Source organism: Mugil cephalus, chromosome 1, assembly GCF_022458985.1.
Source record: "Mugil cephalus isolate CIBA_MC_2020 chromosome 1, CIBA_Mcephalus_1.1, whole genome shotgun sequence".
Taxonomy (NCBI): Eukaryota; Metazoa; Chordata; class Actinopteri; order Mugiliformes; family Mugilidae; genus Mugil; species Mugil cephalus.
This window is the reverse complement of record NC_061770.1, coordinates 20,567,725-20,591,024: the sequence shown is the minus strand read 5'-3', so window position 1 is coordinate 20,591,024 and position 23,300 is coordinate 20,567,725. Positions and strand designations below refer to the sequence as shown.

The following is a 23,300-nucleotide window of genomic DNA, read 5'->3' as shown; positions in this document are numbered from 1 at the left end:
TTTGGAATTATTACGGCTTTATTAATCATAGGCTAGATTCAAAAAGCAGACATTCAGCAACAGTTAAACATAGTAGCAGCGGGAATTGACAATAAACTGGGTGAACTCCACACCATGCATTCAGCTCTTGAGCACAAGGACGCGGCATCTTTGGACCGTCTTTTTTTTTAAAAAAAAAAAAAAAAAAAAGCAGATGAGCCGCTTTTCTTTTCAGAAATCGGTTCTGGGGAACTGACACAAGTGTGTTTTCAAATGGTTCTCGGAAAACACCCCAAAAACATCTGAATTAGAGTGTAAAGAGAGGCATTAGTCAGAAAATAAAGTGGTTATGGATATAATGTAGGTCTGTTTTTATTAATAATTTAGACAAGTCTTCATTGCAACAGATGGAATCTTTCACAAGTCCAAAGTTTACTTCATCACCAAGGCATAGGCTTTATAGAAGAAAATAAAACTTGTTCATTTTTCCTTTTTCCATCTTGAGGTTGATGAAAAGAAACCTTACACATACACACTGTATTTTTTTTTCTCTCCTGTCCGTCACTCAAATTCCAGTTAGAACCTACACGTAGACCAAACAGCAAAAGCCCAGAAGAAAAGGAACATGTGACATTTAAACCTTCTGCCATTTTAAAAATCCCTGACCAAAAAAAAACAAACAAAAACAAAAAAACAAACTTAAAGCAAACAAACGAAAAAGAAAACGAGAAAAAAATCAAATCCCCCCCAAAAAAACACTTTAGTTACCTAAATGCAGCCCAATATCAAGATGGGGGGGTTTAAAGCAGAAAATGTTTTCAAACCAAAACAGAATCCATGAGTCACACCCATCAACCTGACAACTTACACTTCTGTAACGTGAATAATTAGCCTGCCCTCCGGAGATAATCTGCGATTTCACCGGTGACGTCTCAGGTTTGTTGACTTGTTAACATAAAACTTCTCTGTGTCTGAAGCGGTTCGAATCAGAGCTGTGTCTCTGTGTTAAATGTTACAGATGTTTCCAGAAGTGGATTTTTTTTAAATTTTTTGTTTATTTTTCTTTTTTTTAAGACTACACGTAGTTTCTGCTTTATGTTAATTTGAAGATGTCACATGGGGGGTGGGAGCTGAGTCGGAAGCATGGTGAATACTTTCTGTGTTTATCAGCGTGTGAGATTGACTATTCTTTATTTTCATTTATTTTTTTTATTTTTTTTCAGTTGGTAGGTGTCCCAGCGTTATTTTGCAGGTTGGCTGTGTGATGATGGAGGGGGTGGGGTGGGGGGTGGGGGGGTTTCTGGTTGGCCATCAGGGCAGAGAGTTCAACAAATCTTGCAGGAAGAGGTCGGGGTCGGGAAGTTCCGAGAGGAGACCTGGAAGAGAAACGTTACGTCAGATTTCATGTCAACTTTCATATTATATGTTTGTATATATATATATATATATATATATATATATATATATATATATATTTATGCCGTTACCAAATCATTATATATGATACATATATATATAGATATTCAAAATTTTATGTTTCAGAAAACTGAACAGTGGTAACATTTTTGGAAACATGAATATTTTTACATAAAGTAGCTTTAATTTTCCACTGAAGATAAAGTAGGTAACCATAGCAACACAACACATGGCAACTGTTGCCGCAGTAGAGTTTTTCCCAGAGTGGACGCACGTCTTCGCCGGGCGAAGCTGCGTACGCACTAAATAATAGTTTCAGATTGCACAGCGGGGTAGAAAGTTTGCATGGATACTGACCTACAACATCAAAGAACTCTGACAAGGACTCAGCTGGCATGAGTTCGTCCTGGAAGGCCCGGAGCACGCGCTCGGAGGCCTCGTAGATGGGCATGTCGTTGTGACGGACATATTCTGCCAGTGAGAAGGACCAGCCCCCCTCTGTGTTGCTGGTGGGAACTTTCTGTACGGCCAAAATAAAGATAAGAAAAAAAAAAAGGGGCTTTGTGGTTAATAACTGTAGGTTTTAATCTTAGTCTTTCATACAGATTAAATGTGTCCCTTCAACAAAATGAATGTAGCAAAGATAGCACATAGGTGGAAACCATTGGTTTGCAGCGTTATTGTAACATACTCACCCTGAACATGTCGTACACAAGATCCACCAGGCTCCAGAAGAGAAGAGATGAGCGATAGACTGCATATTCCTTTGGTGTTTTATCTGTGAGTCTGAAAATGAAAAGATAAACAACTTTAAATATAGACAAGTAAACTTCATTTGATTGTAAGGGATTTAAATGACGTGCAAGACAAAAGGCGCTGTATCACATAAAGGTTGAAATAAAAGAGTCGTACTTGTTTGTGCAGACTGCGGAGACCTTGCGGGCGTGTGCGGTGACCAGGAGTCTCCGTAGGAAGTACAAGCGTGAACCCCTCCACCGCTCTGGTGGCATGATGTGCATGGCCAAGATGGTGAAATAGTGAGGTCCTTCAACATCGTACGAGTTTTCAACCCATTTCTCACACGGATGCTCCTGGAAACTCTGCAGGTTCTTCTCCTCCCGGGACGTCGCCCTTGTACTGCAGAAGTGACAGCGAAGCGACAATTGAGAAACAGATGAGACGCGTTTTGCAGATCTTTCATGCAACGCTTGGTGTCAGACGCGTAAACGTACGTGTTGAGGACGTAGAGCACAGTGTGGATGATGTAGGGAATGAGGTGGATGTTGCTCTCTCGGCCTCCGCCTCCCGTGTCCACGCTGAACGATTGTTCGGTAGCAAAGCGGAGGAAGAGCAGTTTGGTGTCGTGGATGTTGAGCTGGTACGTGGGCTCCCGCTGGCCTGTGCACTCCTGAAGATATGTGTTGTGCCTGTGCGCCACAGAGAGAAAAGCGGTAGAGGATTATTTATTTAGCGTCCCATGAAGAAAGGAAAGCTCTTGCTCTGTGTGCCTGTGCTGATGCGTGTTTTCACCTGGCTAAGCACGTAGCAAAGGCTGATTCTGGCACATGAGGCCCCCACACAGGAAGCAGTCCATTGCACTTGGTGTTGGCGTTCTGGAGCGCGGCGCTGTCCCACTCCTCTCGCCCACGAGCCAGTCTGACACGAGAACAGAATGAAGCATTCACACTCACAGCACAGTAGATGGAAGAGTCAGGGCTAAAGAAAATGAAGTGAGATGAAGGTTGCTACGGTTACCTGACAGCTGCCAGGTGACAGTCATAGTGGACTATGTTAAAGTGCGACACAGTGCTGTAGCCCTGCTGCTTGCGTGGTTTGTTCTCAAAGTCCTCCAAGGACATGCGCTTTGTGAACGTGTAAATACCCAGGACTTTGGTTGGCTGCAGAGACACAGGAGGAATGAAAATGTTAATTAAAAACACCACAGAATAATACTTTTAACCCTCTGGAGTCCAGAGTATAATTGGCCGTTTTTGCCTCCTTTTGGATTTACCGTTATATTTCCTCTTAAAAACTCTTGTTTGGTTTGATTGATTCTTTTCAGCAATTATTTTTTTCATTTCGTCTCCCTGTACTAACACATCAGACCTAAAACCACACTAAAACCATTAAATCCCAGTAGGAAAAGGTTTGATTTTTCACTGTGATAATCACAAACATGTTTAATGAACCATTTTTATAACTTAGAATGCAAATCTAAAGTATAAATTGCAAAAGCTTATGAAAAAATCCAGCAAACAACAAAGGTTATTTATAACTATCTCCACTAAAATGCAGGAAATGACTGAATATAGTCTATAGAGTTTTCCCTCTTCCTTAGTAACCACTCATCATTTCCTGATTGTTTGATGGGATGCATTTTTGTCGTGTTTTTCTCTCTTTTTTTTTTGCATTTGAGCATTTGAAGCTGTCTAGTGATCTCCGCTCGCTAGCGTTTTGCTTTTCACTGTTTCTCCCGTGCACCAACATGACAGCAGTATACAGGAAAAGTGTGGTGTAAATTACTTATAATAAGTCTAGTTTTACTACCCATCAACACAATTTAAAAACTGGTAAATAGGTTGAAATTAGGACTTTCTACAAAAGTTGATACGGAGACTCAGTGTCGCTGCGTCTTGCTGCTACGTCGTCTTAAACTGGTCATGTGATTTGGCCTCCAGAGGGTTAAATGTTATGTGCTCCACTTATAATCCTGGACGTGTTGTGGTACCTGGAACTTGTAACCTTCTCTACAGATGCAGCAGGTCAATCCCGGCTCCTCTATCAGCTCCTCCATTTGCTTCAACAGTGAGGTCTTAGTCACCACCTGCCCCTTCTCATTGGTCTGAGGGGAAAACACATTAAAGGAAATGCACATTTATTGCTGCGGACCAGTGTCTGGAAAAGAGGCTACTGAACCGTGAACAGAACATAAAGCAATGAAAAGCAAAGGGAGTACCGTCATGCCCAGAGTCCCCAGAGCCTTCTGTCTCATGGCCATCGCCATTCGCTTCTTCTCCGCTCTGGTTTCTCTGCGGGCCGCGTCGATCTTCAGGTTGACGTCGCTGTGCTCCCTCAGGGCCTCCAGGAGGTTCTCTGCTAGAGTCCCAATGCCTTCGTCACTGGATACCTGCTCCAGCTTGTGCAAGTTGGTTATTGAATCTGTGCCTATCAGCACCTATATATAAAAAAAAAGACAACATCCAGTAGTTTGTCAGTTTAAGTGATAAAAAGATGGATGAATGTGATAACTGTTCCTCTATATGTGGGAAATGTCCTGATGTGTACCTGTGTGGGGGGATGCTGGGTAGCCAAACCACGGAGCAGTCTGAGAATGAAGGGTAGAGCTGGTCTGGAGAGGAACTTCTTCCAGACGTCTGCATCGAGACTGACGAGAGGAAAAACAAGAACATGTTCTCAAAAATCTACTTAAGCAAACGTGACATTACCAAAGCTCCTGGAGGACTATGTTCAGACACTTAAAGCTGAAAGAGGTTTTTTACTTTTTGGCGTTGGGGATATGTTTCTTCATGTAGTCAAGTGCACTCTGCGTGATTCCTTTTTGGAGAATGAGATCCTTCAGTTGATGGCCGTTGCTGTTATTTTTGATTCCAGCAGCGATTTTGCAGAAGCAATCCAAAAACACTTTGTCATCGGCACTGTGCTCCTCATCGTACCTTAGAGAACAAAGAAGAATTCACAGAATGACCTTCAATCCCCAAATGACATCGGAGGAAATATGATTCGACAAACATATAAGGTTGATGCCCACTTGTCAAAGCTGCAACATGGTTTGAAGCGTTCCACCAAAATCCTCATCTTTTCCAGTTCACCGAAGGACAGGTAGGGAATGATGCGCAGCAGACCCTGCAGCACGCTGGGATTGGAGCGCACGAACGGGGTGTTGATCTGGTCTAACAGCATGACCAGCTGATCCTTGTCTCCTGTGAGCAGAAGGTTACCCTGCAAAAAACACATAACAAAAACAAAACAGTCACGTTTCAATCAAAAATCAGGCTTTGGTAGTTTTATGTCGTCTAAAACCTCAGTCTCCTCGGGATCATACCTTGTCTTCTGAGATTTCAGCGTTGGCTTCGTCCAGAATAATCTCCATGATGCTCAGAACTTGCTCTGCAATGGAGGCTCCGCCGCTGTCCTTACTCTCCTGCTCTGCCACTAAAGCCTGAAGGAGACACGACATGTAAACAGAACTTTCTGAAACACGACTGAGAAGTGTCCAACTAAAGATGGGAGGGTCATTTTAAGGCGAAACGCTACAGGTGAACAGAGTAAAATCTTTAACTAATATATGTCGAATTTAAGAGTAAATTAGAGGCACAACACAAAGTGTATGAAATGAACACCTGAATGTGCATTTTGACCACTTTTTTAAAACAAGTTTGACAGAAGACATGTTAGATACTTTATTCATCTCAATGAGAAATTCACTTTTTTCTTTTTTTAGACAGAATTAAGCAAAATAGCACAAATCTCAAAATTGATAAATGGGTGATAAATCTGTTTTTGCCTATCGTGTCTCACCCTAATTTGATCAAATCTGACTCAAATTCCTCACTACAATATGTTTTATTGGGCTACTCACCAGGTTTAGAGTCCCCAGCATGACGTTGAGTGTGTTCATCTCGGGTTTAACGAGCTGCTGCCTGTTGATCTTCACCTTCACACAATAGCTGAACAACTTCAGCAAAACCTGAAGGACAGAAGCACAACGGTCAACCTGGCTGCAGAACAATCATGTCTTCATCTCTGAACAAAGGCTTCCTAAAGATTAATTATCATTATCCCAGGTGGATGCAAACTAAATCTGCTGATACGAACTTTATTTCTTATCAACTAAACAGTAGCAGAAAGTCTGGGCTTACAGTGAGCAGATGTCTTCCTTGTTTAAAGTCTTTGATTCCAGACAGACGGTTGAGCATACACTCCAGTCCTCCACACTGCGCCATGACTCCTGCCATCTTGTACACTTCCTCATCATCCTCCTCCTCATCTGCAGTTAAGACAACATAAAGCAAATTAGATATGTAGAAGAAAAACAGTTGAACCAACTCTCCCAGTCTCTGAATTACAAATATTGAGTGAAGGAATCAGAAACCAAACCTGTGGTTGAGTCCAGTGACTCTATGAACTCCTCAGTTGCGTCTCCTAGAAGACCTCTCATTCGATAGATGATCCTCATGGGCTCACCCTGGAGGGGAAAGAAGCCAACATAAACCATTAAACAGAGCCTGGTTGCACTATTATTAAGGAGATGTTCCAGCAATTTAAAAAGTTCCAAATGTTCCTAAGAGTTTAATTAATTCAATGACAAAACTGACTCTCACCTCATTTGTAGGGCACCACACTTTTTTGTAGACCTCCGCCACTGACAGATCCAAGCTAATGATTTTGTTGTTTACCAGAAGCTGGAAGAAAAACACAGCGACGTGTCAACTTATGCGGGAAACATACATTTTGACAAAAGCAGCACAAAACAAACTAAGTGACTCAAGTTTTAAGTGATTTTTACCTCCATGCCACTGTCGTCTTCGAGCAGCGCCACCAGGTCGCAGTCCTGGCAGATCTTGTTCTTGATGTCCCTCATCAGGGGGCCGATGCCGGGCTCATTGCTGCTGTACGGGTTTCCGGGCATGCGGCCCTGCAGGAAGTCCTCCTGCTGAGGATCCTTCTCCAGAGTCACAAAGAACTCCGTCACCTCATTCTCCTCCTAAAAAGAATAAAACAAATGCCCCCAATCTTTAGCCAGGTTTACATGGAGACTTTTTTCTCATTCTGATTGAAGGTTTCAGGGTGATGTTTACATGTGAGATGATCTATTCTGATGATATGATCTGATGTTTACATGCACCCCTACTTTTAGCAGCAGTTTTACAGATGTGTGAAGATTGATGGAAACATCACGTGACTGATCAAAGATGGAGGTCTCTCGTCAATCAGCAGTAGTTTCTATTGTTTTTACAATTTATAATTAAAGCAACTACTTGATTAGGAAAGTTTGTGAGGTCATATCCACTTTTGCTATTGCTTTGCTTTTAGCCTTATAGTAGCCAGTCTTCAAGGGCTTCAATTAGTTTTTGATGGACCCTTTGAAACAGTTTGATGTTTCTATTGTTTATTCCGATTGAGGTGTTTATATGGAGCAATTATTATTCGTTTTGCGCTTCTAAACTGATTGTAATTGGAGTATCTGGCTGCATGTAAACCCAGCTTTTGACTGTTCAGTTAATAAAAGAACAAGTAAAGCGACAAACTAGCGTTGAATTAGCGAACGTGTTGCATTCTTGAATATTACTTAAATTATTATATGATTACTGTTGACAGTTTCTGAAGTTTGATTCATTTATTACATCCAGGAAACTCACAGGATAGATGATGCTGCACAGTCTCTCAAAAATGAACACAGGTGTCCTGTAGTCGTCCAGGTTGTACCGCTTTGCCGTCTCGATGCACACTGCCATGAAGGCTTTGGTTTCTGACTCAGTACCTGTAAACAGCACAATAAATTACAGTTACAATTTAAAACAATAATATTTGTGACATGGTTATATTGTTTGAGTGGGAGTCAGCGCAGACCTGTCGTCATGTCTTCTAGCATCTCCAGGAGCATGTCCTGAGTCTCATCAATGAGTTTTGTGCGCTGAACCACCAACTTCCTCAGACACAGGTAACCGTTGAGCACTGTGCCGACCAACCTGCTTTTGAAATGCCGCTTAATGGACTCCACTTCCACGAAGGAAGAGAGCAGTCCTACAGAAAACACAGAGAAGTAATTTCAAGGGTTAGAAAAAGACAGCTGTGGTATCACAAAAAATCAGCCTTAAGTTAACTTGAGGTTAGAGCGGTCAACATGAACACATTAATTAGCATTTTGAAGAATCTCAGAAGAAGACAAAGCAGAAACAAACAAGCAGAAAATGATTACAGCTGCTTTTTCTTCTTTTATTAACTGAGTTTTCTGAACATGGTATGTTTAAAACAGATATTTAAAATGTTGTATTGACATAAGTTGACTGCGACTGAATATTTGAATCTATTGACAGCCCCACATAAAATAAGTTTCACTTAAAGACGGTCGTTTTCTGCTGTGACTGATTTTAAATGTTATGAATTCACGGGTAGAAGAAGTCATACCAGTCAAGCTCTTCAGGGCGTAGCCTTGCTGCAAGTCTGTGCTCAACGTAGCCTCCTCAAGAGCCAGCAGATTGGCTATTTCCTGTTCAGAGAAATAACCAGCGGTCAAATTTAAAACATCTTATAGCTGATAAAAGACACTGACGTTAACATTTTAAATAAGAAGAGAAAAAAAGATGGACTATAATGTATCAATTAAATTTAAGGTCAGGATTTTCATTACTTTTACGTCTAATGCAACTTAATATGAATATATCTTTCAATAAAATTATATATATATATATATTTGTTTTCATTTAACTCTGAGGCATTACCTTGGTGATCAAGTTACCAATGTAGGGCAGGACCCCACGGGCTGCCAGGTAAACCTTCCAGTGTGTTGGTTTGATCAGCTTCTGGTACAGACCCAGGTACTCGACTGCACACTCTCCAGCCACGCTCAGCTCATCCAGGTAACTGACAGAAACATAAACAACGTTAAACAGTTTACTTCCCTCAAAGATATGTATTGATCCTTCAATAAAGATTACTGTGTAAAAGTGGTATATTTGCAATCGGCTCCATTTAATCCAAACTCTTTTTTTAAGGGACTATAATTTATGTAAATTTCAGAAAAACATTGAGATGTTTACAGACTCATACCTGGTGAGTAGGTCCAGGACCTGTTGTTTGCGACTGGGGATTGTTGTAAGAGCTTCCACAATGGTGCAAGCTGCCTGTCTTGCAGCCTGGGTGGCGGGTGTGAAAAGAACCTGCCACGAATAAGAAGTTGAGTCAACAATTGGTTTGTTACCCAAAAATATAATAATTTGAGTCTCTCAGTAACTAAAACATTTTTCTTTTCTTTTTTTTTTTTTACCTGCCGCAACCAGTTGTTGTGGCTGAGCTTCAGAAGCCGAGGGAAAAGACCTTCTCCCTTTCTGGAGCCCACAAACTGCTTCCACTTCCACACATACTTCTCCAGCAGATACTGCTTCCGCAGCTCAGCTTTCCCCTGAGGCTTTGACACCACCTCCTGGCCTGTGCTCAAGAAAATACAGTCAATGGTGAGAAGCTAATGTCTTGTTATATTATCACAGACTAAAATAAGATCTGCTCTGACGTTTTTTTTTTTGTTTTTTTTTTTCAGATCGTACTCACATCTGGCTGGGAGACACTTTTTCCAGGCTTCATAAGACGCTTTGGGGTCTTTCTTGAGCCAGAGTTGGGCCTGTGCATGGATTTCATTACTGTAGGGCCTCACGGTGGTCAGGGACTCGATAGCAGCATCCTTTAAAGACAAAACGTGAATATATAAGAACACACAATCACGTGGTATCCGAAGTATTACAAGTAATGGTGTGTGAATTTAAAACAAGCCACAAATGCCATGCTTATCCATGTCTGCTTGGTTATCAAAAGTTTTACAATCTGCACCACGACCCATAAAACTATTTACTGTTTGTAGAATATTCACCTTGTTCTTCTTGCTAGTTGGAGCTGGGGGCTTAATCAGCTTTTGCAGGATTCTCAGGCACATGAGAGTGATGTTCTCAACCACGACAGGTGTCTTTATATTCACTGACATGAGGAACAGACTGAGGGCTACAGGAGGATTAAAAAAAAAAATACAGCGCTATTAGACAAAGACCTAGTTCCAGGTGTTGAAGGGACGGACAGAAAAGGTAGTAGAGGTTCAAACACAGCTCCTCTCTCGCTTACCACAACGTAACCGTAGCTCCCAGCATCCTCCCTCTTTGGAAATGGAGTCTGTCAACAGCAGCATCTCATACTGCAAATTACTGACCTGATGGACAAAGAGACAGCATGTTTATATTAAAGTTGAAACCTAATGAAGTTATTCAGATTCCTTTAGGATGTGCACAACAACATACCAGGTCGGGATTTGCCCAGTGACCTTTGAGGGCGGCTGAAACCTTAGCGATGATGAGGTCGTTCATCTGCTGAGTGGCTTCTGGATGATCTCTGAACCAGGAAAACGATTATTAAACATCATTATTAATAAACTTTCTCTTAAATACAAGTAAAGTAAAATAAAGGTGAGACATACCTAGTGAGGAGACAGACCAGCTGGCGCACCTCTTCCCTCATGGCGGCCGTGCCTCTACGCAAGTTGTACTCAAACAGCTCGCGGATGAGACCCTGGAGGACCAGGATCTGGCGCAGGGCTGGATTGGTGGCCAGCGCTCGTAGCAGCGTGATGCAGTGACCCGTGACGGCCGAAGCGCAGCCGTAGCACTTGGTCGAGGAGGTGTGGCCGCAGCCCAGCACGGACAGGGCTCGGTACTGACTGGCGGTGAAGGTGGGCTGATGGCTGCTGCTGCTACGGGACGACTTGGTGGCAGCCTCTCTCTGCTGCAGGTCATACTCCAAGAGCTCTTTACGAGATGCAAGCACTTTCTGTAAACAAGGAGAAAGGGGACACAATCATACGTTAGCAAGGGGAAAAAAAAGTTTTATATTTACTTGTGTAATTAACTGTAATGTCACTAACCTGTATAATCTTGGAGAGTTCATCAAACGATGTCTTGCAGTCTCCACTGTACTCTTGAGCCAGCTGTTGGATGTATCTGTTCACATTAGCAGAAGACGTACCCAGTCCTGCGCCTGCTCCCGTGTCATCCTGACAGCAACAAAGGAAGAAACAAAATACTATGAGATGACACAAGAAGAAGAAGAAGCTCTGCATCTCATGAACTTCAGGCGACAGAAAATGTCACCAAAGCCTTTAAACAGGTTCCTGTTTAAACTGACCTGGGGCTTCTCTGGTGCTGCCTCATTCACTTTAGACAAGAGACTCTCCAGCTGGGGTCTGTGGCCCATCAGCTGGTGGTAGACTCTGTCAGCTTTGTCCAGCAGGGTGTTGATGTTCGTCACAGCCTGGATGATAAAAAAAAAAAAAAAAAGGATTTAGAGAAGTCATTATTAATTCCAAGCAATGGCATCACTAATTCCCTAACTAGGACTGAACAGCTTCTTACCTTTTTCCTGTCTTCCTCATTCTCAATGGGATCCACAGCACAGCACGGCTTCGCATAGAGCATGAAGTCAAACCGGGCATATTTGCAAAATCCACAGGCATTGCACAGGAAGGGGTCCTTTTCATCATAGTTGATAGACCTAAAAAAAATTTAAAAATTAAAAATCATATACAAATAAAAATCCAACCAACTTAAATGTCTCCAATAATTTATTATCTTTAGAACTTGCAGAGGAAACCAACCTGCACTTGTGGCACTGGTACACGTTCTCCCCACAGTTGCCACACACCCCAGGGTTGGCCGGCACAGAAGCACTGCAGCGTGGACACTGCAGCGTCTCCGTGGAGGCCTGGTAGTTCTCGTAGAAGTCCGAAAACTCAATCATCAGGTTGGACGCGACGATGGGTAAGGGAAGGTCGATCTTCACTTCCGTTTGTCCTGGAGTCAGCTGAACTTTCTTGGCTTTGTGCCAACGCGCAGGCCTAAAAAAAACACAAAAACAAAAAAAAGACATTAACGTCAAATAATGAATCAATGAGAACGACAGTGAAAAAGAAAAAGGAGCAACATACTTATTCTTCAGCTCCACGATCGCCTGAACAGTCCTGTTGTTGTAGTAGAGGTTGATGGTGCGGACCATTTTGGTGCGTTTGAGGTCACCGATCTTCACCGTGACTTTGCTGATGGTGTGGCTGCCAATGAGCTTGACAACTTGCTGCGTGGTGGTGTAGCGGGTGTCCACTTTGATGGATGACAGTTTTATATTCTGGAGGACAAAAAGAAGGACGAAGTTTAAAAAAAATAAAACAGGCGCTGTTTGTGGCAGCAATATCTGAGCAGGGTTCTTCTTGCTTGTTCAGATAAAATATTTCAATTAAATAATAGCTGCACTTTTATAAAGCTTCCAGTGAGGTTGTGTTGCACTTACTGAGAAGGGGACTTCTGGATTGTTGCACACCAGGCAGGGGTCACTCTCTAGAAAGAAGCCATCGAACTCCACCAAACCAGAGAGAGTGCTGCAGGAGAAACAAGTAATTAATGTGGCTGTTACTTCAAATTTCATCCTCCTTAGCATTACAGCGTGTTACAGTGTATTTTTGTACACATACTTGTAAATGTTGGAGTTTGGGTGATTTGTCAGGATATGATTCTGTGCCCTCAGGATTTCCACAGCTTTCTGGGAATACTCCTTAAGCTAAAAGAGAAAAAAAAGCAACAAAATACTTTTTACCATAATCACTGTGCTTACCTGTGTCAAATTATCCCAATATTTCCATTTAATGGAGAAAAACGACACTGGCAGTATAACCAGGTGATATGCATTTGAAATGAAATCAACAAATCAAACCTTTTTCTCTGTTTGAGGGGTTTTCAGTGAGAAGTATCCAAGCAGGTCGACAAACTGGGCAGCTTTGCGTCCGTATGCAGGGAGCTCCGGCCAGATAGCCCAAGTCAGTTCAAGCAGCAGCTCCTGCTGGGATTTGCTGGAGTTTCTGCAGGAACATTGACCCATATTATTATTTCACTATTTTATCAATTAGTCGTGTTTGTTATAAATTAATTCCACCGTTGGTTTATGAGTGCTGCAGCGTTAAAGTAGATCAGACTGGCCTTTTGAGACTAAACAACATAGACTTTTTCTTGTGACTTTATTATGAGAATCATCACATTATGAGTACCTGTAGATATGCAGCGCCAAGCAGTGGGCTTGCCAGCGCACAGCAGATGAGTTTGACTCCAGCAGGAAGCAGCGCAAGAACTGGATGAGAGTCTCCTTGTCTGCAAACTTGTTGAGCTGACTGACCAGAGCCATGCACAGCTGATCCTCCTGGCTGCCAACTCCGTCTCCTGTGGTCAGAGAAAGATATAATTCAGTCAAGTAGTGACCATCTAAACTCTAATCTTGTTCTGATTATTCAAGGCTTGGAGGGAATGCCAGACTCTCATATGTGCTGTATTTCTTAACAAGCAGAATTGGTAGTAAATATGAGAACGTCTGTTTTGCCATCTTACCCTCTTTGTCTTTTTCTTTGTCCTCTTTTTTGCTCTTTTTACTAGAGGACTTGCTCTGAGAGGACTGAGAGCCTCCTGTCTGTCCGCCGCTACCAGAGCCTCCTCCTGAGAATGACGAAGAGGAGGTGGAGGAGCTGGCCAGCACTTTGCTGCCACACAGAGCACAGGAGAGGAGTTGCAGAAGAACTGGGGAAACGCCCTCATCCACTAGGAAGCTGACCTGAAGCAGGAAGTACAACACAGCTGGACAGCAAAGAGAATGAAGAATAAGAAAAGGAGAAAGATATGAACAACGTTGTTAATATTAGGCTCAATCGCTTGTTCGTTTTTACTGAAAACTGAGTTATCAGAGACAACTTACAGTCGTCCTTCACGCAGAACTTCTGCCAGTTGATCGTCCTCTGGGTGGCGATTTCGGCACAAGCTTTCAGATGCTCCATCTGCAACAAGAGAGGAAATTTTCAGTCAGACACAAGAACAAAACAGACCATGGCTTAAAAAAAAAAAAAGGAAAAATTCTGCACAAACATTAAACCCAGACAACATATAAAAACAGGTTATGTACAGCAAAATATAAGCGGCCTCACTGTCTCATCAAAGACCACTCACCAGATTGATGAGCGTGTCGTACTGCAGAGCTGAGCCAGATGTGGCAGTGACCACTCCAGCCCTGAGGAAGATGCCCTGCTCCTCCAGAAGCTTCTTAATGCTGCGAACGTGGGAATCAAGTGTGTGCAGGTCCCGCAGCTGACGATATTTTTCCTTCGATCCGCAGATGAACAGCAACAGCTTCCTGACCTGCCTCCTGACAAACGGCGTCTGCTGGATCATCAGATACTGAGAGGAAAAGGGAAGAATGAAGGATTAGCGTTCACGTTTATTTCAAAGACTCGCAACTGATAAACAAGAGTCAATGACTTACTTCAGACAGATAGTAGAACCATGAATGATCAAAGACAGGAGGTGGGATGCGCGGGTTGGTGTCAGCAATCTTCTTGATCTGATACGGCAGCCGGAGCACCATCTCAGTCAACAGCTGGGAGTAAGCTTCAAACACATCCGCAGCATGTCCCTGGATCAGAAACAACACAGTGAGTTTAGATTAAAAGAAATAAAATAAAAATCTATTCAAGTTTAAAAACATTTCCCGTTATCCGATACCTTGACATATTGCCGCAGGAAGAAAGGACTCATGTCAGGGGGGGAGGCGGCTGTGTGTGTGCGGAGGAGCTGGCTGGTGGTCACTGGCTCCTCTTCACCCTGTTGGCTCTTCCAGAACTCCAGGAGCGACTTGAGCACGTGGAGACAGTAGTCGATAGCACCCAGGCTGAGCAAGGCAGTCGCTGTGGCGTTGGAAATCAGGGAGGATGACTAGAGGACAGGAAGTCAAAATTCATGATGTTATAAGTAGCATCAACTTACTTCAGCTTGTGCACATTATGTCACATGACATCTAAGAACGTTTTCAGTGGCTGTGTAGAAAATTTACCTTAATAATGAAATGCATGTGCATATTTTTTATTTTTATGGACAGTTACCCAAGACATGACTGTCTCAGCCATGACCTCTTTTATTTTATTATGAAACCAGGTTCCACTGGTACTGGTTTAACGTAATATATTCTATTGGAAATTAAATATTTTTTTATACAGCATTTATAATATAGAGGATGTACCTCTGAGGAAGATTTGGAGCCAGACTTGGTCCGAGACATGAAGACACTAAGCAGCCTCATGATAACCAAGTGAACTTCATTGATGGAGCTCCGCTCATTCTTCTTGGACACGTCCTGAACACAAATAACGAGGAGTCAGTAAAACGTTGTCAATTTACGAGGCCGACTCATCACAGGAGATCGCGGTTACCTTCTTGTGCATGCCAAGCTCGGCAATGAGCTGTGCAAGCAGGTCATCCAAGGCACCTTTGTCCTTTTCATCCTCCCCATCGAGGTCAGAGGTCAGCATGAGGATAACTTGCATGTAAGGGATGGCTTGAACTCCTCCCACATTATGGAGCTGAGAAAGGTGCTGAAGCAACCGCTCGAGCAGCATGAGACGAACCATGTGCAACCTAATGACAGACGCAAAACAACCCCGGGGAATCATTTAACTTCTAAAAACTTAATGGACACTTTACAGGGAAGATGTTGGCAGGAGTCTGACCTGTTGCTTGTGTGGATGTCTCCCTCAGTCTCTCCTTCTCCTTCTGAGCCTTCTCCTTCCTGCTGGGCTGTGGTGGTACTGATGGCTCCAGTGCTTGAACTCACACTGCCTGGACCTGCAGGGTGGCCCTCCACTGTTGTATCTCCATATGCACTGCTGCGTCCTGACACTGCACACATACATGGACAAAAACGATTCAGCGAAGCTAAACATGCTAATGTATAAAATGTATGTATTACGGCTTTATTTTAAAATGGAAAAAGTGCTTTTCTAAAATGACCGTCAACCTCTGGACTTAAATGTGTAACATGATGACATTATCCTAACATTAAACAGAGGTTTGAAGAAAATACTGTGTTCAGAACTTTCAGAGCTGATTAAAAGGTCAAAACAGATTGAATCAGATACGATCTATAAAATGTTTTCAATATTGGCCCGTTTCATTAGAAATCACCCACCACTGTGCTCCCCTGCTACAGAGTCGATGGCAGAACCTCCACTCTCTGAGCCCACACTGCCTCCGTGCTCAGCTGGGGAGGTGCGCAAAGTAGAGCCATCAGTAGCAGCCGTGCTGCCCTCATCATCTGAGGCCGGGGCTGAAATCATAGCAATAGCTGTAACGGTAAATACACCACGGTCATCTGGCCAGGATACACGACCTTAGTTTATACTTGTGCACCAACAATGCAGAAAGCATGCAGTACAAGCAAAACACTTCCATCATTAGTTGTTTCTGCTGAACCTACTGCAGGCAGTGTTATATAAAAATGTATGGTCAACTATCTTAAAGTCACTTAAGAAAATGTGACAAAGTGAAAAAATTCTAAACTATGAAACAGCATTGATAGGGTGATGATATTTTATTTCTATGAACTTGCACTTTTAAAAACATACCATCACATACCCTCATGGAGATGCTCTAATTACCTGAAGCAGTTGTGTCTGAAAGGGTGCCAGCATCCAGGGAAGAGGAGCTCGGGGCCTGGCCAGACAGGCCAAGGCTCTGAAGGCCAAGTGCACTACTACTACTGCCTAAAAATGTCAAAAGGTAAAAGTTTAAGCACTTAAATATTGAGGCCTATAAACACAGGACCAGTATGGAATCTTAGTTTGCACACAGTCATAAGTTCATTTTGCCATTTTGCGACTACTTGCCTTGTTGATCTTGCTGAAGGCTCAGAGCAATTGCCAGCTCCACCATAGTTTCATCATCTGCATCAGGAGGAATGTCGAGCATGGGGGGGAAACCCTCAGCTCCAGCCAGCAGAGCCTCCAGCGGAGATGGATTTCCATTGTTGACATTCTCTGCAGTCTCCAAGACCATTGATTCAGACTGTGAAGACAAAATAAAACAAAAAAAAACAGTGTGCCATCTATTATTCTAACACACAACATGCACAGTAACCAAGATCTCCATTTCTGTTTGTGGTGTGAGGTATGAAGTCTCTGATACTGGAGAATAGAAACATTTTATATCATATGGACGTGGGATTCAAAACTAATTATTTATTCTAGCTTAATGTCAAACATGTATATTTATTTTTCTCATCTCTGACTAACCACCATCTCAAAGTCGTTGTGGTCCACTTCATTCTGCTCTTGGCTCTCCTGTCGGCCTTCTTCTCCCCCGGTGAGCACCGATGACTGCATTTTGTCATCTGCATCATCGTCGTCATCATCATCCTTGTCTCCTATAAAAAAAAAAAAAACAATTGACAAGAAACTATTAGAGAAGTGAATCAATTTGTTTCCACTGGACTTCTAGGGATCTGGGTATGGATTTCCTGAAATGATTCAATTCAACATCTATTAGTTTGGAAATATTTGTGATAATTTTCTAAAACAGTTTACATGTAGTTGTCACATCTTGCATTTGGCTTTGTTTTTGTCTAGTTCTTTTCAGTTTTCATGCTTTTTAACTCCGTGGTCATGATGCTCTCAGAGTAACAGTGAGGGACCACTGTCACATTTTAGATCTCCCTCATATGTGAACAAATCTTGGTGACACTATTCTTGCAAAACACACTTTACGAGAGCGCAGCAAGAACTCTCTACTCTCTACTGAGAGTATTCAGGAAATTACGTATATAAAAACAAATAATCAATCCAAGGACTTTATGAAGCTATACAGGACCTATAGTAGAGCTTAAAGTCTAGACACCACCATTTCTTCTAGGGTAAATAAACATAGTATCTAATATAATATTCATTGATACTTTGTATAAATCTTAAGCAAACTTACCCATGGGTGTGTTGGAGCGTGGAGGAGATGGAAGGGTCACATGACGGCGTTTGTTTCTCGGTCTAAGCACTCTGATCAGAGCCTGCTTACAAGCGAAGCTCACAGCCGTGTCCTGAAATTTATTTGAAATCCACAATTGTGACCTCATGACTGTCTACACTATCTTTAAATACAGTGTTCCAGTTATAGATTATAATTAAATCACATGATTTATATATGTTGTCAAATCACAATCCTGATAATAATTAGCCATGTAAATAATATTTAATGAACAATTATACATTCATATATACATATTATACAATGCTTGTTGTTTGATTACTAATTAAATCAAAAATCTAACGAGCAAAAGACATTTTATACTTACAGGACACAGTAACATCTGCATGTAGATTTTGGAGGCTACATTGATGTAATCCAGTTCACATGTGCAGTATGCATGGATGATGTCGACCAAAGCGTTTACTGTTGCTTCCACGTGAGTTAGACCTTAAACGCAGAAGAAGTAACACACGTTCACACACTCCTCAGATCTTATTTTTCTGATAAGGTATGCAGTACAGTCATCAAATGAAAGCCTCTTAAAAGAGCATAAATTACGTTAATATGATGTACATGACATTTAAGCATGAGTCACATTATTCATCACTCAGCGTAAATGCCAGATGTCGAGGCCCCAGTGTTTGCTCTTACCAGGCAGACAAGCAGGAGCAAGAAAGGCATTCTTTGGTTTCAGGGCATGGAGCTTCCAGAAGTTATTCATCAGTTGTGCAATGAAATTACAGCTTTCACCATCCATGTGTTTTTGCCCTTCCTCTGTCATTTCTGGGTTAAGAGAGAACATGAATTAGCTGCCGAGCCACATCAGAAACGGTACAAATAGAATCCATCATCTTCAATATTACAAAGAGAAAACTGCTTCTCACCAAACTCATGGTGCATTGATTTGGTTTCTGTGAAATGCACCAGGTTGTTGGGTCTCATGATTGCAATGGAGCGGGCAGTGATCACAAGCCTCTGGAAGACGTCAGGGTCGAGCTCTCTGCCCTCGCGGCTGCAGCCATTCAGACACTGCACCGCGTTACTCAGCAAGGACTGGTCCTGAAGAGATGAGGCAGAAAAGAGTTTCATTAATACTAGAGAAGTGGTGAACAATTAGCAAATACAAGAAACTGAGAAAGTAGATTTTGAACTTTTGACAGTGTGGTTCCGCAAAAGAAACATGCGTTCATTTACTTCATTCACTGACAATAAATGTTACATAGTTGTTTATACAATAAAATACTTATTTGGTCCTTTGAAGGTTGTGATCTAAAGATCTCAGTGTCTTTTGAATGAAATTATACCACATATTGTATGTACTCTGCCAAATGTATGGGGGGACAGGTTCTACAGGATAAATATTATAGATAATAAAATGGATGGACACTTTATCTTACAGTCTAAATAATATGAACTAATATGAAGTAATAGTCTTCTTGAATTTGGTGCTTATATTACTCAGACAACGAAAGCATAGAAAACGGCACATTTCTTTGTACCTTGTGGTTGTGGTAAGCTGTGCGGCTGGTGTGCAGACTGGCAAGAAGTCCCTTAGTTTGCTGCTGCACGCCTGAAGGAGTCGGCATGGACAGAAGTAAAGTGGCCAACTCCAGTGCCGCAGCCTTGTTTTTTTCCTGCAGAGTTAAAAGCATAAATTAACAAAGTTCCCTAAAGACAGGCAAGTTAAATCCATTCAACAATGAAGAATTGTTTACCTTTTCACAAGATGAACCTACTGCAAAGCAGCTTTCCAAAGCCTCAAGGGAGCTGACCACCAATCTGAAACGGAAAGGGAAGATCAATCCTGGCTCTCCTGTAGATTTTGCCCCAATAAAAAAAAAAGGCATTCTCAATCTGTTCCAGCCTTCGCTAATCTAAATTGCCAAACAACACTGAATGCAAGAGTATATATGTTGTGAGGAAAAAATGCTTTTGTTGTTGTGCAGGCGTGGAGATGATGCATGGCATGTTCACAGTCTCAGGCATGGACACACAAACTGGCACACATGCACAAAACCACACAAACAAGCAGAGAAAGGGCAGTTACTAACCGGTCCAAGGTTGATAAGGACTCAGTTTCACAACTTTTTATTGTATTTTTGGGAGCAAAAGAAAAAGAACAAAAATAAGTGTGAGGATCACAGAAAGAAACAAGTGAAATTAAATGATTCAGTTGAACAAAAAGAGAGGCATGCAAGAAAAGATGATCACAAGAGCCATGCAGAAACACTAAAGAGGACCCAACTACTACTGTCCACAATTCAAACTCCTACATTATCTGGACTGATGAAGACACTTTAAATAATGATAATATGGCTTGGGAAAAAAAGATCACATCTATGTACTGTATATCACAGCATTGTACATTTTCTTAAAAAGATATGAGTGTAGGTAAAGGATTAAAGGTCTTTATCACATTAATTTGAAAATAATACAAACTCAACAACTGACTAATTTTGCCCACAACAATATTATTTACGTAGGAACTAAAAGGAAAGACGTTGAAGTCTGAATATGAAATGTAGATATTGGTTAGTTGAAAGGAAACTAGATTACTGTCTCATTAGATCACAGGTGCTATTGACACCACTCATTGGGACTGAAATGTGTAAAGACCTTGTGATGGTCACACAGACTGTAAGGTGGGAAGGCCATACCTCTCTAGCACCGTGCCACTGCTCGTGGTTGGGGTGGCTATGTCTCCGTCAGAGGCGCCGTTGCCCTGGTTGAGACTAGGACTGCAGACGTTGTTGACGGAGGCAGAGGAGAAGTCCTCCGGTGGATCCTCAGGCCAGCCAAACTGCTCCTTGGTTTTACCGTAGATCTTGATGGAATCAAGCATGGTGACTCCGGCCGGGTCAACCGATGCTCCAACTTTAAAATGGACAGGAAGATAAAACTGCATCAGAGAAAGTTTCTGAATAGTTCGCAGCTAATTCAGTGAAACCAAATCATAGAAATAGAAAGATTAGCGCACACAGCATTGCTTAGTTCTAACCATTTTTATGACACCATGTAATAACTTCGGAAGGTGGATTACAATACTGTGATTTTTAAAAATCATTAACGAGTAGGTAAAGTAGCAAGGAGGCAAAGAGAAAATTCATTTGAGCTTACTAAATATGGACAGCTTCTTGTCAGCCTGCAGGGCCTCCTCTCTGGTGAAGGGGAAGTCAAACCAGCGGGCCCTCGTCAGGTTTATCTGCATGGTGCGGCCGAAGACCTCCACATAAGAAGGAGCCCTCTCAATGGCCTGGCTGCCCACCTGCACCCGCATACCCGTCATCACCATTGAGCTGTTGTTGTTCACCGCTTCCACAGTGAATCCTCCAGGCTGGGAGGAAACAGAGAAACAGAATACACATGTTTGATGGTCAAGAGAAATGCAAGATCATTATCACCATCAGGGTGGTTAGTTCATGCATGGCTGATTGCGATTTATTACATAACCGAAAAGCACAGCAGTGCCTCCGAGTTAAAAATGCCCCTACCTTTGTGTTGGCCACATACATCCCTGTGGAGTTGAGTCTGTGTTTTATCTGCTGACCATTGTAGACCTGCAGTAAGTCATTGCCACCAAACTCCACCTCTGTCAGTTGCTGGTTGTGTTCAAAGAAATCCACGGGGAATGTCACTTGACTGGAGGTCCGGGTAGCTTAAAGGAATCACAATGAATTAAGAACATTTCATACAAACTGTTCGTCATTCATATTGAGATCTGCTTGCTTACAAACTGTATTTTGGGATTAGAAAAACGACTCACTAGCAGCAGCAGCTTTGCGCTTGCGGACCGGTTTCATGATACTGATGCCACAGCTGGGTTGCAGCGAGGGCTGGAGCCAGTACGAGGTGTTGTCCACATTGGCCATGTAGATTCGCAGGCTTCCGTCCTCGCAGAGAAGAATCATGGTGGTGCGCTGTTGCTCATTACTGGCAGTGTGTCGGATAGCCACCATATCTTGAATCTGGTGAAAGGAAACAATTAAGGATGCACATTTAAGGACGCGCTGGAAGGCTGTTAAAAATCAATACAAATGTGTAATGATTCAAATCAGCTGAGATGCAAAATGAATCACGATGCCCTTTTTAATCAGTAGAGGACGTAATCTAGTTTAAAGTTCACTCGGTCGACTTGTATTGGTCTTCCTTCTAAAAAATAAAAAAAAAAAGTTTGCAAACTAGCAACTAGCAACATATGCGGGCCTTCGTTTTTTTTTTTAATCTCAACAGATTTTGTTCATTTGTATTGTTGTTTGATGTGGGATTTGTTTTAAATACCCAGTTTTTATTTCTTTTTTGTTGTTAAGATAAAATATAATTTCAGTTGCACTCTTTAAGAAGAGGACATATGTGTTGTTTTGCACAGTTTACACTGCCCCAGAGAAGGGGCGGTGTCAACCTCTCAAGGCTTCGACAGCTCGACACCACCCCTCATAACATGAGCTGATTTATCAGCTGAGATATCGGCTGGTGAACAAGCCACTATATAGATGTCACGTAAGAGCGAGTGACATCTCTAAAGAAGATGGAAGAACCTCAGTCGAAACGTGTCAGGTACGTTTCAGACAACCTAAAAAAACGTCTGATTAAAAAAGAAATCAAACAAAAAGCTAATGTGCTATTTTGTCTGAGATATAATTAAAGGAATCTTTTTCAGTAATAATTTGTCTGGGCCCGGACCTTCTCGCTGGGAGGCATCACTGCTATGGACTTTCCTAAATCTATACACAGTAGAGTCCAGTTTGTGTGATTGCGTATGTTTTGGTTCTTGTCTCATTACTACAGTTAACAACCCTTACCTTGGCTTTGGCCGGCAGAGTTTTAATCTCTTGGATGAGGAAGGTGTCAGGTTTGACCATGATGACCAGTGGTATCCCTGTTGTCTGTTGCACACAGCACACCAGGCCTGGGTGGTTCATGACTTCAGACCATTGGCACAAAGCCGGTGACATCTTGCTGCTGCCGCCATTTGAGCTGATTAAAGCAGGACGTTAGCAGAGAACGTTAGATTTTCCAGTTACCCGTGACATTTTCTATATCCATTTCAATGGCGGTTAAGCCAAGAGTGTGTGTTACCCTTTGATGTTGATGTGGAAGAGCCTCTGCACCTCGGTCGTGCTGCGGCTCACTGTGGCAGCGAACGACTTTCCCTGGCTGTAGCTGAAGAAAAGCATCTGGAGGACATGGGAGTAGTACACAGACACGCCACCGCCGGCCACCTGCCCGTTGCTATCCTGGAGTAACAGGAAGAAATTACCTCAATATTTTTAAGAAACCACAAATGTGTGAATAGGTGTGTAAACATCAACCAAAAAC

At 42.3% G+C, this 23,300-nt stretch overlaps 1 protein-coding gene across 9 annotated transcripts in view; it reads right to left on the bottom strand.

Moving 5' to 3' along the window:
• The window catches only part of ubr4 (ubiquitin protein ligase E3 component n-recognin 4), a 45,176-nt gene continuing 21,876 nt past the window's right edge, over positions 1–23,300 (bottom strand). For 4 of the 9 annotated variants that reach the window (XM_047578419.1, XM_047578457.1, XM_047578448.1 and 1 more), the window contains 63 exons: positions 23,061–23,218; positions 22,784–22,958; positions 21,748–21,949; positions 21,476–21,639; positions 21,102–21,318; positions 20,642–20,858; positions 20,036–20,068; positions 19,700–19,763; positions 19,484–19,618; positions 18,869–19,043; positions 18,636–18,767; positions 18,310–18,431; positions 17,943–18,054; positions 17,261–17,391; positions 16,856–17,033; positions 16,628–16,732; positions 16,159–16,314; positions 15,701–15,869; positions 15,404–15,608; positions 15,214–15,327; positions 14,700–14,909; positions 14,461–14,610; positions 14,148–14,375; positions 13,900–13,978; positions 13,539–13,781; positions 13,205–13,373; positions 12,874–13,018; positions 12,635–12,720; positions 12,454–12,541; positions 12,098–12,291; positions 11,768–12,007; positions 11,526–11,664; positions 11,299–11,424; positions 11,039–11,167; positions 10,595–10,944; positions 10,419–10,509; positions 10,246–10,330; positions 10,001–10,128; positions 9,685–9,814; positions 9,404–9,564; positions 9,187–9,296; positions 8,859–9,000; positions 8,545–8,626; positions 7,987–8,160; positions 7,776–7,897; positions 6,923–7,120; positions 6,738–6,818; positions 6,514–6,601; positions 6,276–6,403; positions 5,996–6,103; positions 5,459–5,575; positions 5,165–5,355; positions 4,896–5,069; positions 4,681–4,780; positions 4,352–4,570; positions 4,124–4,237; positions 3,151–3,293; positions 2,926–3,051; positions 2,628–2,822; positions 2,308–2,532; positions 2,091–2,181; positions 1,753–1,915; positions 1–1,355 (listed from right to left, as the gene is read on the bottom strand). In XM_047578419.1, the coding sequence (XP_047434375.1) occupies positions 1,291–1,355; positions 1,753–1,915; positions 2,091–2,181; positions 2,308–2,532; positions 2,628–2,822; positions 2,926–3,051; positions 3,151–3,293; positions 4,124–4,237; positions 4,352–4,570; positions 4,681–4,780; positions 4,896–5,069; positions 5,165–5,355; positions 5,459–5,575; positions 5,996–6,103; positions 6,276–6,403; positions 6,514–6,601; positions 6,738–6,818; positions 6,923–7,120; positions 7,776–7,897; positions 7,987–8,160; positions 8,545–8,626; positions 8,859–9,000; positions 9,187–9,296; positions 9,404–9,564; positions 9,685–9,814; positions 10,001–10,128; positions 10,246–10,330; positions 10,419–10,509; positions 10,595–10,944; positions 11,039–11,167; positions 11,299–11,424; positions 11,526–11,664; positions 11,768–12,007; positions 12,098–12,291; positions 12,454–12,541; positions 12,635–12,720; positions 12,874–13,018; positions 13,205–13,373; positions 13,539–13,781; positions 13,900–13,978; positions 14,148–14,375; positions 14,461–14,610; positions 14,700–14,909; positions 15,214–15,327; positions 15,404–15,608; positions 15,701–15,869; positions 16,159–16,314; positions 16,628–16,732; positions 16,856–17,033; positions 17,261–17,391; positions 17,943–18,054; positions 18,310–18,431; positions 18,636–18,767; positions 18,869–19,043; positions 19,484–19,618; positions 19,700–19,763; positions 20,036–20,068; positions 20,642–20,858; positions 21,102–21,318; positions 21,476–21,639; positions 21,748–21,949; positions 22,784–22,958; positions 23,061–23,218 (9,291 nt within the window). In that variant the 3' untranslated portion in view covers positions 1–1,290. The remainder of the gene's footprint in view (positions 1,356–1,752; positions 1,916–2,090; positions 2,182–2,307; positions 2,533–2,627; positions 2,823–2,925; positions 3,052–3,150; positions 3,294–4,123; positions 4,238–4,351; positions 4,571–4,680; positions 4,781–4,895; positions 5,070–5,164; positions 5,356–5,458; positions 5,576–5,995; positions 6,104–6,275; positions 6,404–6,513; positions 6,602–6,737; positions 6,819–6,922; positions 7,121–7,775; positions 7,898–7,986; positions 8,161–8,544; positions 8,627–8,858; positions 9,001–9,186; positions 9,297–9,403; positions 9,565–9,684; positions 9,815–10,000; positions 10,129–10,245; positions 10,331–10,418; positions 10,510–10,594; positions 10,945–11,038; positions 11,168–11,298; positions 11,425–11,525; positions 11,665–11,767; positions 12,008–12,097; positions 12,292–12,453; positions 12,542–12,634; positions 12,721–12,873; positions 13,019–13,204; positions 13,374–13,538; positions 13,782–13,899; positions 13,979–14,147; positions 14,376–14,460; positions 14,611–14,699; positions 14,910–15,213; positions 15,328–15,403; positions 15,609–15,700; positions 15,870–16,158; positions 16,315–16,627; positions 16,733–16,855; positions 17,034–17,260; positions 17,392–17,942; positions 18,055–18,309; positions 18,432–18,635; positions 18,768–18,868; positions 19,044–19,483; positions 19,619–19,699; positions 19,764–20,035; positions 20,069–20,641; positions 20,859–21,101; positions 21,319–21,475; positions 21,640–21,747; positions 21,950–22,783; positions 22,959–23,060; positions 23,219–23,300) is intronic. The other 5 variants (XM_047578434.1, XM_047578474.1, XM_047578427.1 and 2 more) reach the window with 4 other exon arrangements.